The sequence below is a fragment of the Apodemus sylvaticus genome, chromosome 23 (assembly GCF_947179515.1).
Source record: "Apodemus sylvaticus chromosome 23, mApoSyl1.1, whole genome shotgun sequence".
Lineage (NCBI taxonomy): Eukaryota > Metazoa > Chordata > Mammalia > Rodentia > Muridae > Apodemus > Apodemus sylvaticus.
In genome coordinates, this window is record NC_067494.1 from 52,519,462 (window position 1) to 52,534,774 (window position 15,313).

General features: G+C 36.4%; 2 protein-coding genes across 2 annotated transcripts in view; both read left to right on the forward strand.

The window, feature by feature from the left end:
- LOC127673567 (formyl peptide receptor 2-like) overlaps positions 1-15,313 on the forward strand; it is a 476,281-nt gene that overhangs the window by 91,349 nt on the left and 369,619 nt on the right. The gene's annotated exons all lie outside the window — the stretch shown is intronic.
- LOC127673560 (vomeronasal type-2 receptor 116-like) overlaps positions 1-15,313 on the forward strand; it is a 31,706-nt gene that overhangs the window by 9,669 nt on the left and 6,724 nt on the right. Inside the window, exons 2-5 of the mRNA XM_052169238.1 lie at positions 6,457-6,751; positions 7,100-7,891; positions 8,722-8,937; positions 10,436-10,559. Coding sequence (XP_052025198.1) covers positions 6,457-6,751; positions 7,100-7,891; positions 8,722-8,937; positions 10,436-10,559 — 1,427 coding nt within the window. The remainder of the gene's footprint in view (positions 1-6,456; positions 6,752-7,099; positions 7,892-8,721; positions 8,938-10,435; positions 10,560-15,313) is intronic.

Here is a 15,313-nt window from a genome sequence, read left to right on the forward strand (position 1 = left end):
AATCTTAACCATTATTATGGTTTATTATTATCTTAACCATTATAATGGTTTATTATTTACATTCATAAGCAAATCAACATATTTTTCATATTCCTCAAAATTCAATTTTAGTCCTAAATATACCTTCTCTATCTTTATCTTTCTATCCACCCAATTTTAATTTTAATACTCTTCTCACTCAAGCATACTTTGTGTTTCTTGAGTACTGTTAAGTTGGTACCATCCTCGAATATGATTTGCCTACCATAGATCAGATTATTGAAGAAAAACTGATTCTTCTTCTTAAAGAAGTTTTCACGCTGGTATACTGTTCAGTTTTAAGTAGAAATGGCTACCATAGGTTCATGTGTTTAAATGCTTCTCCAATCGTGAAAGATACTATTAGGAAGTGTGGCTTTCCTGAATACCCAAGGCACAAATTGCATAACAAATGACCCCCATGAAGAAGTATGGAGAGGGTCCTGATCCTGGAAAGGATTGATCTAGCATGGGAAGGGAATATAAGGACAGAGAAAAAGGAGGGAGTTGATTGGAGAATGGATGGAGAGAAGAAGGTTTATGGGTCATATGGGGAGGGGAGATCCGGGAAAGGGGAAATCATTTGGAATATAAACAAAGAATATAGAAAATCAAAATATTAAAAAAAGGAAGTGTGGCTTTGTTGGAGTAGGTATGGTCTTCCTGGAAGAAGCATGTTAATAGATCTTTGTGTGGTTTACACATCTAAGAAACAAAATTCTTTCCCTGGTCTTAATTTCTGTTGCTTGTGGATGAAATGTAGACCTTTTACTTCCTTCTCTAAGATCATGTCTGCCTTCACACCAACATGTTTCCCATCACAAAATGGACAAAACTTCTGAAACTATAAGCCAGCCCCAATTAAAGGTTTGCCTGCATAAGTGTTCCCATAGTCATAAAACTAACACAGAAATTGTTACCAGGGATGAAGTTATTGCTGCGATAAGCAATGTTTCATTTCTCTCTCTCTCTCTCTCTCTCTCTCTCTCTCTCTCTCTCTCTCTCTCTCTCTCTCTCTGTGTGTGTGTGTGTGTGTGTGTTTGTGTGTTTGTTTGGAGATATGTTGACTTTGGGATTTGGTTTAGGAAAGCAGTTAAATGGTTGAAGTGCTGATTAATGAACCATTTCAAAAAGCACATGAAAGAAAAGTCATGTTGAGTGTGACTTGAATTCAGCAATCCTGGATCAACTGGTTTCAGAAGAAACAAATACTATTATGTTTCCAAGAGACTGTTCTTGTGATATTTTGTCAAAGTATACTGTCACTTTTTGGTCTTATCCCAAAAGAATCTGCCTTACTCTAAAGTGAATAGTTATAAATTAATCCCTTTTGCTAGAAGAAATCTAAACCATCTGGTCCTGTGCTTTTTTTGGTAGGGAGGTTGTCAATGACCACTTCTATTCCTTTATGGGTCATGTGACCATTTAGACGGTCTATCTGATCCTGATTAAACTTTGGTAGTTAGTATCTGTCTAGGAAATTGTTCATTTCATCCACATTTTCCAGTTGTGTCCAGTATAGGCTTTTGGAGTAGGATCTCGTAATTTTTTGAATTTCCTCAGTTTCTCTTGTCATTTCTCCCTTTTCATTTTATTTTATTTTTTAATTGATATACTTTTTATTTACATTTCAAATGATTTCCCCTTTTCTGGGTCCCCACTCCCCACAAGTCCCATAAGCCCTCTTCCGTCTCCCTGTTCTTCCATCCACCCCTTCCCACTTCCCTGTTCTGGAATTCCCCTATACTCTTGCACTGAGTCTTTCCAGAACCAGGGTCCACTCCTCCATTCTTTTTGGACATCATTTAATTTGTGGATTATGTCCTGGGTATTCAAAGTTTCTAGGCTAATATCCACTTATCAGTGAGTGCATACCATGACTGATCTTTTGAGACTGGGTTACCTCACTTAGTATGATGTTCTCCAGCTCCATCCATTTGTCTAAGAATTTCATGAATTCATTGTTTCTAATGGCTGAATAGTACTCCATTGTGTAAATATACCACATTTTTTGTATCCATTCCTCCGTTGAAGGACACCTAGGTTCTTTCCAGCTTCTGGCTACTACAAATAGGGCTGCTATGAACATAGTTGAGCATGTGTCCTTATTGCATGCTGAAGAATCCTCTGGATATATGCCCAGGAGTGGTATAACAGGGTCCTCAGGAAGTGACATGCCCAGTTTTCTGAGGAACGGCCAGACTGATTTCCAAAGTGGTTGCACCATCTTGCAATCCCACCAGCAGTGGAGGAGTATTCCTTATTTATCCCTTTTCATTTCTGATCTTGTTAATTTGGATACTGTCTCTGTGCCTTCTGGTTAGTTTGGCTAAAGGTTTATCTATCTTGTTGATTTTCTCAAAGAACCAGTTCCTGGTTTTGTTGATTTTTTGTATAGTTCTTTTTGTTTCAACTTGGGTGATTACAGCCCTGAGTTTGATGATTTCCTGCCTTCTACTCCATTTGGGTGTATTAGCTTCTTTCTGTTCTAAAGCTTTCAGGTGTGTGGTTAAGCTGTTAGTGCATGCCCTCTCCAGCTTCTTTTAGGAGGCACTCAGAGTTGAGTTTTCCTCTTAGCACTGCTTTCATTGTGTCCCATAAATTTAGGTATGTTGTGCCTTCATTTTCATTAAATTCTAAAAAGGTTTTGATTTCTTTCCTTATTTCTACCTTGACCAAGTTATCATTGAGTAGAGCATTTTTCAGCTTCCATGTGTATGTTCTGTTGTTTTTTTTTGTTGCTATTGAAGACCACCTTTACTCCATAGTGATCTGATAGGAGGCATGGAATTAGTTCGATCTTCTTATATCTATCTGTTGAGGTCTGTTTTGTGAGCAATTATATGGTCAGTTTTGGAGAAGATAACAAGAGGTTCTGAAAAGAAGGTATATTCTTTTGATTTAGGACGAAATGTTCTATAGATGTCTATTAAATCCATTTGGTCCAAAACTTCTGTTAGTTTCACTGTTTTTCTGTTTAGTTTGTGTTTCCCTGATCTTTCCTTTGAGGAGAGTGGGGTTTTGAAGTCACCCACAATTATTCTTTGGGGTGGGATGTGTGCTTTAAGGTTTAGTAAAGTTTCCTTTATGAATGAGGGTGCCCTTGTATTTGGAGCATGGATATTCAGAACTGAGAGTTTTGCCTGTTAGATTTTTCCTTTGATGAGTATAAAGTGTCCTTCTTTGTCCTTTTTGATGACTTTCAGTTGAAAGTCTATTTTATTGGATATTAGAATGGCTACTCCAGCCTGGTTCCTGGGACCATTTGCTTGGAAGTCTGTTTTCCAGCCTTTTACTTTGAGTCAGTGTTTGTCTTTGACAGTGACGTGCACTTCCTGTATGCAGCAAAATGTTGTTTCTTGTTTACATATCCTCTCTGTTTGTCTATGTCTTTATATTGGGGAATTGAATCCATTGATGTTAACTGATATTAAGGAATAGTCATTGTTGCTTCCTGCTATTTTTGATGTAATTTTTATATTTGTGTGGTTATCTTCTTTTGGGTTTTGAAATTAATCTTTGAAAAAAGATTAATTTCTTGCTTTTTCTAGTGGGTGGTTTCCCTCCTTTTGTTGGTGTTTTCCATTCATTATCCTTTGAAGGGCTGGTTTTGTGGAAAGATACTGTGTAAATTTGTTTTTGTCGTGAAATATCTTGGTTTCTCCATCTATGGTAACTGAGAGATTTGCTGGATATAGCAGTCTGTGTTGGCATTTGTGTTCCCTTAGGTTCTGCATGACATCTTCCCAGGCTCTTCTGGCTTTCATAGTCTCTGGTGAGAAGTCCAGTGCATTTCTGATAGGTCTATCTTCATATGTTACTTTACCTTTTCTCTTACTGCTTTTAGTATTCTTTCTTTGTTTAGTACATTTGGTGTTTTAATCATGTGATGGGAAGAATTTCTTTTCTGGTCAAATCTATTTGGAGTTCTGTAAGCTTGTATGTTCATGGGCATCTCTTTCTTTAGGTTAGGGAAGTTTTCTTATATAATTTTGTTGAAGACATTTACTGGCCCTTTAAGTTGGAAATCTTCACTCTCTTCTATACCTATAATCCTTAGGTTTGGTCTTCTCATTTTGTCCTGGATTTCTTGAATGGTTTGGGTCAGGAGCTTTTTGCATGTTTCATTTTCTTTGACTGTTGTATCAATGCTTTCTATGGTATCTTCTGTATCTGATATTCTCTCTTCTATCTCTTGTATTCTGTTGTTGATGCTTGGATCCATGACTCCTGACTTCTTTCTTAGGTTTTCTATGTCCCAAGTTGTCTCCCTTTGTGATTTTATTATTGTTTGTATTTCCATCTTTCGATCCTGGATGGCTTTGTTCAATTCCTTCACATTTTTTGCTGTGTTTTCCTTTAGTTCTTCAAGGACTTCTCCATGTTTACTTCTGTTCTCCTGTATTTTTTTAAGGGAGTTTTTTATGTCCTTCTTGAAGCACTCCATGAAGACCTCCATCACCATCATGACCTGTGATTTTAAATCCAAGTCTTGCTTTCCTGGTGTGTTTGGGTATCCAGGACTTGCTGCTGTGGGAGAATTGGGTTCAGATGGTGCCATATTGCCTTGATTTCTGTTAGCAACATTCCTACCTTTGCCTTTTGCCATCTGGCTATCACTGGTGTTAGTTGGTCCTGTTGTCACTGGCTGGTGCTTGCCCCTCCTTTTGTGCCTGCAAACCTATCTCAACAACTCTTGGTGGCCTGCTTTCCCCTGGCACAGATTGCTGTAGTGCTGCCGAGTTCCTGGGTGCAGGTAGAGTCCTGGTGGGGTGTGTCCCAAGCAATCCTCTACTCTGGTGATCCCTGCCTACCAATCTGCTGCACAGTCATAGAAGCAAAGATGGCAGCTGAGACCCACTCTCTTGTAGTTGTATTTGGGTAGGTACCTCTGTGGCCCTGATCAACTCTGGGAGGAGGCTGTGCTGGCTGTCTCCTCCATTCTGCTGGATATATAGCTGGCTTCCTGAGCCACTTGGAGATGGCATGCTGTGGCAGGGGATGTTCCCAAGCTGGAGGCAGAAACAGAAGTCTCCTCCCAGGGGCCTCCAGACAGGATCCTCTGAGTTGCAGGGCAGGTCTCACTTGTGCTGGCTGCCTCCTCTGCATTGGCTGCTGGGTGGATATCTATCTTCATGAGCTACTTGAACAGGTCCTTTCTTAATAACAAGGCAGGCTTAGTCTTATTAAAAGGAACAAAGCTATCTTCTTACAAACATGTGTTTTATTCATTTAGCATTAAAAGGGTAGAAGGTTTTTCTTTATGCAATAAAGATTGGAGCTCATTTTTCATCCAGAATGAATGAGTTCTTTCTGCACTGGTACTTGGTCTTTTGCTCCTTATGCTTATGTAAGTATGGATGTGTGTATAAGTGTGTCATTGTGAGAATGTATGCATGTATATGTGTGTAAGTATGTAATTGTGAGAATACATGCAAGCTGGGCCCAACTGGATTTGAATGGAAATGTGTAAATGAGCATGCATGAAACTGTGTATGAACTTATGTGAGATTATACATATTAGCTTATGTAAAAGTTTTTCTTTCTGAGAGTGTTATTCTCTTCTCCTGGTTATTGCTCCAAACTTCATCCTTGTCTGACAAGCAAGGGGCATCTGGACAAAAGGGAAAAGGCTCTAGCAATTAATTCTTTACTTAATCTCCTGCTGTTTTTGGATGAGGTGCTAAGTGCCTGAGATTGCAGTTTCTGGCCTCAGAGGAACACAGAAGGCAGGTCAGCTACACCTGCATAGTAACTTAGATGAGTAAACTTTTATTGTACAGTAACCATAAATATCTCATAAGACAAAGTCTTAACCCCCAAATTTTGTAAGACAAAGTCTTACCTTCTGCCAATGCTCTTCCTCTTTCACTGCCTCAAGAAGAACTGACAAGAAAGAAGAATCCCATACTGGGGTTGGTCCCCTGGCAAATACTGGTATGTAGTACATTAGCAAATCCAGGCTGCAATACTCAAAAAGAAATCTCAGAGAAATAGCAACTGAGGCCACAAATAACATTATTTTACCCTAGAATATTACTTAAATAAGATATTGTTTCTGAAAAATGGTTAGATGGATAATTATATATACATATATTTGTATATGTAATTACATATGCAGCAAACCAAGAACTTGTACCAGCAGATATGCGATTAGGAATGAAAATGATTCCTGGTTTTTAGACAGTTTTTATTTGACTTGCCTATAAAAGATGAATGAAGCATGCTTTGAGCAACTGTGATTAAAGAATGGTAATGCTAAATTATCTTGCCTAACTCTAATACATTCACCCAATCTAGTTCCACATGCTCATGGTGAAGATATTAAATTTTATATTTCTTAGAAAGAAGATGAACTATAAAATTTGCTGTACAAATATTCAGTCATGTGTGATGAAGGTAATATTCCTTTTGTGTATTTTTATGTTATTTACACAGGTATAATTTTAAAAACTACAAGTATATTCTGGCTCTGATATTTGCCATTGAAGAGATCAATGAGAACCCCAACCTTTTACCCAATATATCTCTTGGATTTGATTTCTACAATGTCAGATTCACTGAGAAGGACACACTTATGAATGCTTTTATTTGGCTCACAGCTCATAGAAAGAAGTATATTGTACCTAATTACAACTGTGAAAAGAGGTATTTTACTGCTGCACTCACAGGAACATCATGGACTATATCTGCCCAAATTGGCACAATATTTCAACTCTTTAAATTTCCACAGGTGAGAAAACTTTAGTTTAGCAACTGGGAATTGAGAGTTCTTTCTTGATATTATAGATGTTTTTAAAATTAAAAGAGGGTTATTTTAATTATTCAAATATCAAAACAAGAACTCAAATACATGGAGATCAATCCACACGTCTCTTGTTTGTAGGAGAATATACTGTGAAATAAATTAAACCAGGTATGTGAAACTACCAGACTTACCAGGAATTTCTGTAAAATGATAAAAGTAAAATTTTCTTTTAAAATTGGGAAAAAATAGTTTTTTCTTGTTCTCATCTATTGATTAGGGAGTGAAATTGTGTTTGATATTAATATTGTTCCTCTTCTTTCTCAATTGTTTCAGCTTTCCTTTGGTCCTTATGATCCTATTTTGAGTGACCCAAATCAGTATTCTTCTCTCTACCAGATGGTCCCCAAGTCCTCATCTCTTTCACTTGGCATTGTCTCTTTGGTGGTTCATTTTAGGTGGTCTTGGGTTGGTCTCATTCTCCCAGATGACCATAAAGGAAATAAAATTCTATTAGAGTTCAGAAACGAGATGGAGAGAAAAGGAATCTGCATAGCTTTTGTGAAAATGATCCCTGCTACCTGGACTTCACATCTTAACAAATTCTGGAAAAATATGGATGACACAAATGTTGTAATTATTTATGGTGACACTGATTCTTTAGAAGGACTAATGAGAAATATTGGGCAAAGGTTATTGACATGGAAAGTCTGGGTCATGAACGTTGAACCTCGTGTTACTGACTCTGCTGATTATTTCATCTTAGACTCATTCCATGGAAGCCTCATTTTTACACATCATTATACAGAAAGATTAGAGTTTATGAATTTTATTCAAACAGTTAATCCCTACAAATACCCAGAAGATATTTATCTTCCTAAGTTGTGGCATTTGTTCTTCAAGTGTTCATTTTCTGACATTGGTTGTCAACTTCTGAACAACTGTCAGGTCAATGCGTCTTTGGATTTATTGCCTCATCACATACTTGATGTGTCCATGAGTGATGAGAGTACCAGCATATATAATGCTGTGTATGCTGTGGCTCACAGTCTCCATGAGATGAGACTTCAACAAGTACAGATGCAACCATATGAAAATGGGGAAAAAATCGTGTTTTTCCCCTGGCAGGTATTATCCCTTCTACTATATTGTATTGTCAACACTCTGATGTATGAGATTTGCTGTGACATTTACTTTAGTATTGTAAAATATAGTATAGGTTGTCCATGGTTAGAAGAAATTTTGTGTTTCTAAAGTTATCTAAAGGTCAGGAGAGATTCACGTGTTTGTTGTTGAGATTTGCAGTGACATGTACTTCGAAGGTATAAAATTTAGTTTATGTTGTCCACAATGACAGGGATTTTTGTGTTTCTAAGCTTACCTGGAGATCATGAGAGTTTCCAAAGTATGTTGTTGAGAGATGGATGCAAGATACTGGGAGGAAATGTGTTTCATCTTCACCAAGTTCCTGCCATTAAGAGTTGTAAAATATTCTTGTAATAGTTGTTAAAAATCAATGTTTTCTCTATAAATTTCTTACAAAAGAAATAAAATAAAAAGTGGGCATTTTACTATAATAATTACAGCTTTTTTTTACTTTAATGATGTCTTTATTTATTATTTAGGCATCAAACCCCTCATTTTAAGTACGAGTTCTCTGAAGATACTCTGAAAGCAAAGGGGTTTGGGTAGGTTTCAAATAACTAACATTTACATGAGTTAGAAGTCATTGATTTATTATCTGACCTTGATTTAAAGGTTTCCATTAGAGCTGAGTGAACTTTCAGATGGAGAATGGCATCCCACAAACTTGAATTTTCACTTTAGCATTATAGGAAGGTTCATTAATGTTGACATTCCTATCAGAAATTAAGAACAAGAAGACAGATTCCAAAACAGAGGTTCTGTCCTGACAGTTAGTTGGACACAGTGTAATATAAATTCATGAATCTTTTCAGCTAAACTCTTTCCTGAAGGACATTGAGGTGAGAGAAAAAATGAATTTAGATGGGAGACAGAAATTAAATGCAGAATATGACATTCTAAACATTTGGAATTTACCAAAGGGTCTTGGAAAAAAGGTGAAAATAGGATCATTTTCTGCAAATGCTCCCCAGGGCCAACAGTTGTCTTTAACTGAAGAGATGATACAATGGCCAGAAGAATTTTCAGAGGTGGGTTGTCTTATCTGAATGCTTCGAGTTTATGTTAGCAATAGCATTGTGCTTTCTAGTACAATGGTGCCTGTTTTCTTACTCCAGGCCTATCAATCTTCTATTATCAACATAACATACAATAAAACTAGTATTAGTATTGGCTTTTCATCTTTCTTTATATAGATCAATAGAAGTATTTAGTGTTACATGTTGCTCCAATGTTCACTTGTATGAAGATTAGAATTATTCTACTTTTCACAAATTAGGGAATCTAGGGAAGAGTAAATTTCTTTCTACAAAATTACTAATGATTCAATGTTCTAGAGAAAATACCTCATTTGAGATGAATATAAAGGAAAATATAAAAGATTTTTTATTGTGTAATCAAACACAATAAAAAAACAACTTTTGGAAAACAGAGAATTTTGTTTTTTATGGTTCCAGAACTATGAGATTCCACAATAGACAGAAGTGTAACAGCATGGCATAGTCATGAAGATAGGAACAGGAACCAGAAAGATAGTGTTTTTATCCATACATATTAACAGTTAATGAAATGAGAAAATTGGATCTAAGAAAATGATTACAATTCCCAACCCCACGAACATAATTCCTCCAGCAAATCTGCATCTCCTAAAGTTTCAATAACTTTCCAAATAGAGCCACCAATAGGGAAATAATTATTCAAATATTTTAACATACATGGGATATTTTTCATTCTAAATCCCATATAGTAGCTGTGTTAGAATCTTTTAAATCTCTGTACATACTCATCTGTCCAATATCTTTCCACGCTTTGATGTTTCAATCCATGATCAGTTGTTTTTCACTCTGCAGGCTACTAAAAAAGGAAAACTGTATGGAATGCATATGTATAAGTTACTGAGGCGTCTGCCTCCAACAAATAAATATATGACTGCAGTATCAAGGAGTTTGAGGGGGCAGCACATTAAATTTCAAAATGATGATTTTCAAATGTACAATGTTGAATGCGGACAGCAATGAATAGAGCAGTTTTGTTTTACCTCCTATACTTTTGTTTAGAAATAAGTAAATGAATAGTGACAGTGAAAGTTTATGTGACCCTTTTCAAATTATCTAAATTCACCTTTCCATTTCTTCCAAAAATACACTTATATTTGTTTCCAGGATCATTTTATATTCTGTCAAATTGACAGTCAAGATTCACAGTTATGGTGGAAGGAAAGGTGATCAACATAGTAGTCGAAAAGTAGAGAGATATGGAGATAACCAATAGCCTCAGATATCATATCTCCAATCACTTAACTTTTTAAAATTGTCCCTAACTCATTAAGGTTTAAAAATTTTTAACACCTTTATAATTCTCAGACCAACCATTAAACACATTTGCCTTCTCAAAGGTATAACCTTTCTAAATAATCCTCTGTATTTATAAGAATATATGGGAATACATTGCATACATTTCAGAAACTGTAATTATTAGGTTTTTCATAATACACTAAGCATTAGATAATATTCTTTTCATTCTTCTCAGATCCCCCAGTCTGTGTGCAGTGAGAGTTGTGGGCATGGATTCCGGAAAGTAACCCAGGAGGGCAATGCTGTCTGCTGCTACAAATGCACTCCTTGTGCAGACAATGAGATTTCTAATGAGACAGGTAAATGCAGCCTTTACAGAAAAGTTTCCAATTTTTCCATAGGACTCCACAATACACTGGCATATGTAAATGATCTAAATAGAAGTCAGAAAATTCTATTCCTATCTTTGTTTAGGAAATTATATGTCACAATCCATATCTACCCCTCAAAAGGGCCCCAAATAACCATTGAAATCATACGTGAATTCTGTCTTTGATTGACTTCCAATAACTATTATTACAGAAAAGTATTCCCTAGTACTTTACTGTATGGTAAATTTCACTTTGCCATTTAACATCTATTAACAAATTATCAAATATTTTTATTCAGACTGTATATTAATAATTTTTAAAACTCAAAATGCTCAGATCTGTTGTATCTTCATAGTGATTGTTCCTCAGTCATTTTTCATGTTTTTCTAAATTTTTAGTTGTTTGATAATTTCATAGAATGTATTTTAACACACATTTAAAAATTTTTCCTTTTAGGAATAAATATCTAGCACATAAATTAAAGTTATAGAAATGATCCACAGGTGCATACACATATGATATATGTTTATAGATAACAGATACATAGATAGATAATTAGATACATGGAGAATGAGAGAGACAGAGAAGCAGAGAAATAAATACACACAGAGTAATATTTTGGCATTCTTATAAGAAAACAAATTTTATTTCAGTTATTTAAAACTGCCATTGCTGAATTTCAATGATGCATTGCTTTAAAAATGCTGAATATTATTCACATGGAATAATAAAATTCAGAATGAAATTTATTATCTTAAATTATAATTTTATTATGAAAATGGGGCAATATTTTCTTAAAGGTTAGATATGTTCAATTAAGTAATAGCTAATGAAGTTTTACTGTCAATTTCAGTATCGTAAAAATTAATGCCTCATTGTTATGCACAGAATCTGAACCAATGGAACTGTACAACATGACTTGGGTAATCAGAATGGCAGCTGTCAGAATAATTCTCTAATACTTCTTAGTAAAAGTTTCTCATGTCACCATTCCCAGTACTTAATAGCTTGCATTGAACTAAATAAAAATTAGTCCCATTGAGGAGAAAATTCTTCCTTTTGAAAGATGTATACTAACTTTCCTTATTATTGTGATTGTAGCTGCATTCTATACAGCGTGATATTTGGTAAATATTTGCAAGGCATGATTTTTGGATATTATTTTACAGACTTAAAGAGATTTTTTTAATGCAGTAGCTCTATTCACTCAAACCATACTTCTCCTGTTTATGCAGTTTCCAGTATATTTAGACTTTTTTAAAAGTAAATCCGTAGCTAGAATAATACTGAGGTGGTATATGTGGTTTCATGATCCCCTTCAATGTCATATCTTCTGTCTTCCACATACGTAAGACCTCCTACTGAGAAACAGTCCTGAAAACTACAGTACTTCTTAATTTCACTTGGGTGACAACCTAGTCTTTTGCCTTAGTTAAACATTAGGAAAAACTTAAGAGTCAGAAAACAGCTAAAGGCATCCAAGGTACAATAGCTCTATGTACTTGGTCCCTATATAACCCCTAGAGATTTATATGCTGAAAATAGTAGGATACTAATATACAACAGAGTCACCTAACACTTAGCCAAAATAACACTTAGACAAACTAATTAGAAGGCACAGAGACAGTATCCAATTTAACAGAATCAGAAATGAAATGGAGGACATAATAACAAAAATTGAGGAAATTAAAAAAAATCATCAGATTGTACTACAAAAGCCTATACTTAACAAAACTGGAAAATCTAGATGAAATGGATGATTTTCCAGGAAGACACCATGTACAAAAGGTAAATCAAGAACACATAAAAATTCTAAACAGTCACATGACCACTAAGGAAATGGGAGCAGTCATAAAATCCCTCCCAAACAAAAAAGTCCCAAGATCAGATGGTTTTAGTACAGAATTTTACCAGAACTTCAAAGAAGAATTAATACCAATACTGTTCAAAGTATTCCACAAAATTGAAACAGAAGGAACACTAGCTAATGCATTCTATGAAACCACAGTTGTCTGATACCTAAACTAAAGAACTCTTACCAAGCAAGTCAAAGATCTGACCTAGTCTAACTGGTGTTTTCCACATTGAAGAATGCAAATTGATGCATATTTACTATCTTATTCAAATTTTAAGTTCAAGTGGATCAAGGATCTCAACATAAAACTGTATACATTGAAACTAAAAAACGGGAAATAGTTTTGAACATGTTGGCACAGGGAAACATTTTCTGAACAGAAAACCAATGTGTCAGGCTTTAAGATCAACAATTGATAAATGGAACTTCACAAAACTGAAAAGCTTCTGTCAGTCAAAAGACACCTTAAAAAAGGACAAATTGTCAACTGACAGATTAGGAAATAATAGACACTACCCTACATCTGATAGAAGGTCAATATGCAAACTATATAATGAACTGAAAAAGTTAGAATTCCTAAAAGCAAATAACCCAATTAAAAATGGGATGCAGCACTAAACATACGATCCCAGCAGAGGAATCTTGAATGGCTGAGAAGTACTTAATGAAATGGTCAAAGTCCCTAGGAATTATAGAAATGAAAATCAAAATGACCCTGAGATTTCACCTTAAAATGTCTATGATCAAACCCTCAAGTACCAGCCAGCACATGCTATTGAGGCTGTGGAAGGAGGAGAAGAGTTCTCCATCGGTGATGGGATTGTACATTGGTACAACCACTGTGGCAGTTTCTCAGAAAACTGGAAATAGTTCTATCTGAAGACCCAGCTATACCACTTCTGGGCATATATCCAAAAGATTTTCCACCATACCACAAGGACATATGCTCCACTGTGTTCATAACACCCTACTGGTAGCAGCTGGAAGCTAGAAACAACTCAGATGTCCCTCAACCAGAAAATGGCTACAGAAAATGTAGGTCATTTACACAATGAAATACTATTCAGCTCAGGAATTTGGCATACAAATGGATGGGGTGTGAAGTGGGAGACCCTCTAGAAAGTCCCAGAAACATAGGATATGATATTTTCCCCAGACTCAGTGGGAGTGACCTTAGCCAAAATGCCCCAGTAGGGAGAAGGAACTGGAAGAAACCGCCTCCAGTTAATAGATATGGCCTCATGTGGAGGAACTGGGTTACTAACCCACAGTAATAGAAAACCAGCTGTCTCAACTAATTCACATCCCCAGGAGATCCCAGAGACTGAGCCATGAAGTAGGGAGCATATGTAGGCTGATCTGATTTCCCCCAACCCCACTCTTATATATCTCAGAGGACTGCCTTGCTGGTCTCAGTGGGAGAGGATGTGATAATAGAGATGTGAGATGCTAGGGAAGGGGGATGCCATGGGGGAACATCCTCTGAGATGCATAGGGGAGGGGAAATGGGATGGGGAACTGTGAAAAGGGTGATGAGAAAGGTGGGCAAAGTCTGAAATGTAAATAAATAAAATAATGGATTTTGAAAAATGGAAAAAATGAGCCAAAGACATCCAAGGTATAGCAGATGTACATATTTGATACCTGCATAACACCTAAAGTTTTATATGCTGAAGAAATTAGGATACAATAATACAAGAATGTCACCTAACTTGCTTTAAGTTCGATATCTAGTATTTGAATACAAAGCAAATATTCTACACTATCAGTCTTAATATTAAGTCAATTCAGATAAATAATAAACAGATTTTTAATTTCATGCCCTAGAAGTTGTATTTTACATCATTTGTTTTTTTCTTTTCTTTTATTGGATATTTTCTTTATTTGTATTTCAAATGTTATCCCTTTTCCTGGTTTCTCCCCCCAGAAATCACCTATCCCATTCTCCCTTCACCTGCTTCTATCAGGGTGTTTCCCCCAGCCACCCACCCATGCCTGCCTCCCTGACATGACATTTCTCTACACTGGTGCATCAATTCTTCATAGAACTAAGAGCCTCTCCTCCCACTGATGCCCATCAAGGCCATCTTCTGCTATATATGCAGCTGGAGCCATCAGTCCCTCCATGTGTACTCTTTGGTTGGTGGTTTAGTCTTTGAGAGCACCAGGGAGTCTGTTTGGTTGATATTGTTCCTGCTATGGGACTGCAAACCCCTTCAACTCCTTCAGTTCTTTCTCTAACTTCTCCACTGGGGAACCAGTGCTCAGTCCAATGGATGAGTGCCACTCAGGAGACAGTTATATCAGACTTCTGTCAGCAAGCACTTCTTGACATCTGAAATAGTGTCTGGGTTTGGTGACTGTGTATGGGATGGATCCCCAGGTGGGGCAGTCTCTGGATGGCCCTTCAGACTCTGCTCCACACGTATTCTTTGTATTTCCTCCCATGAGTATCTTGTTCACCCTTCTAAGAAGTACCGAAGCACCCACATTTTGGTCTTCCTTCTTCTTGAACTTCATGTGGTGTGTGAATTGTAGCTTGGGTATTCTGAGCTTTTGGGTTAGTATTCACTTATCAACAAGTGCATACCATGAGTGTTCTTTTGTGATGGGGTTACTTCACTAGGAAAATACTTTCTAGTTCCATCCATTTGCGTAAGAATTTCATGAATTCATTGTTTTTGTTGTTGTTGTTATTTTAGTATAGAATAGAGTTTTTTTCAGGGCATGGGGAGGAGGTGTTAAGAGGGTAGTAGAGGCAGAGAAAGGCAGAGAGAGGGAGAGAGTAGAGACTTAGACGCTTGCCATGACCATGTGGAAAGAGAGGGAAGAGCCCAAGAGGCCAAGAGAGAAGCAATTGGGAAGCAAGAGTAAGAGAACAAGAGGA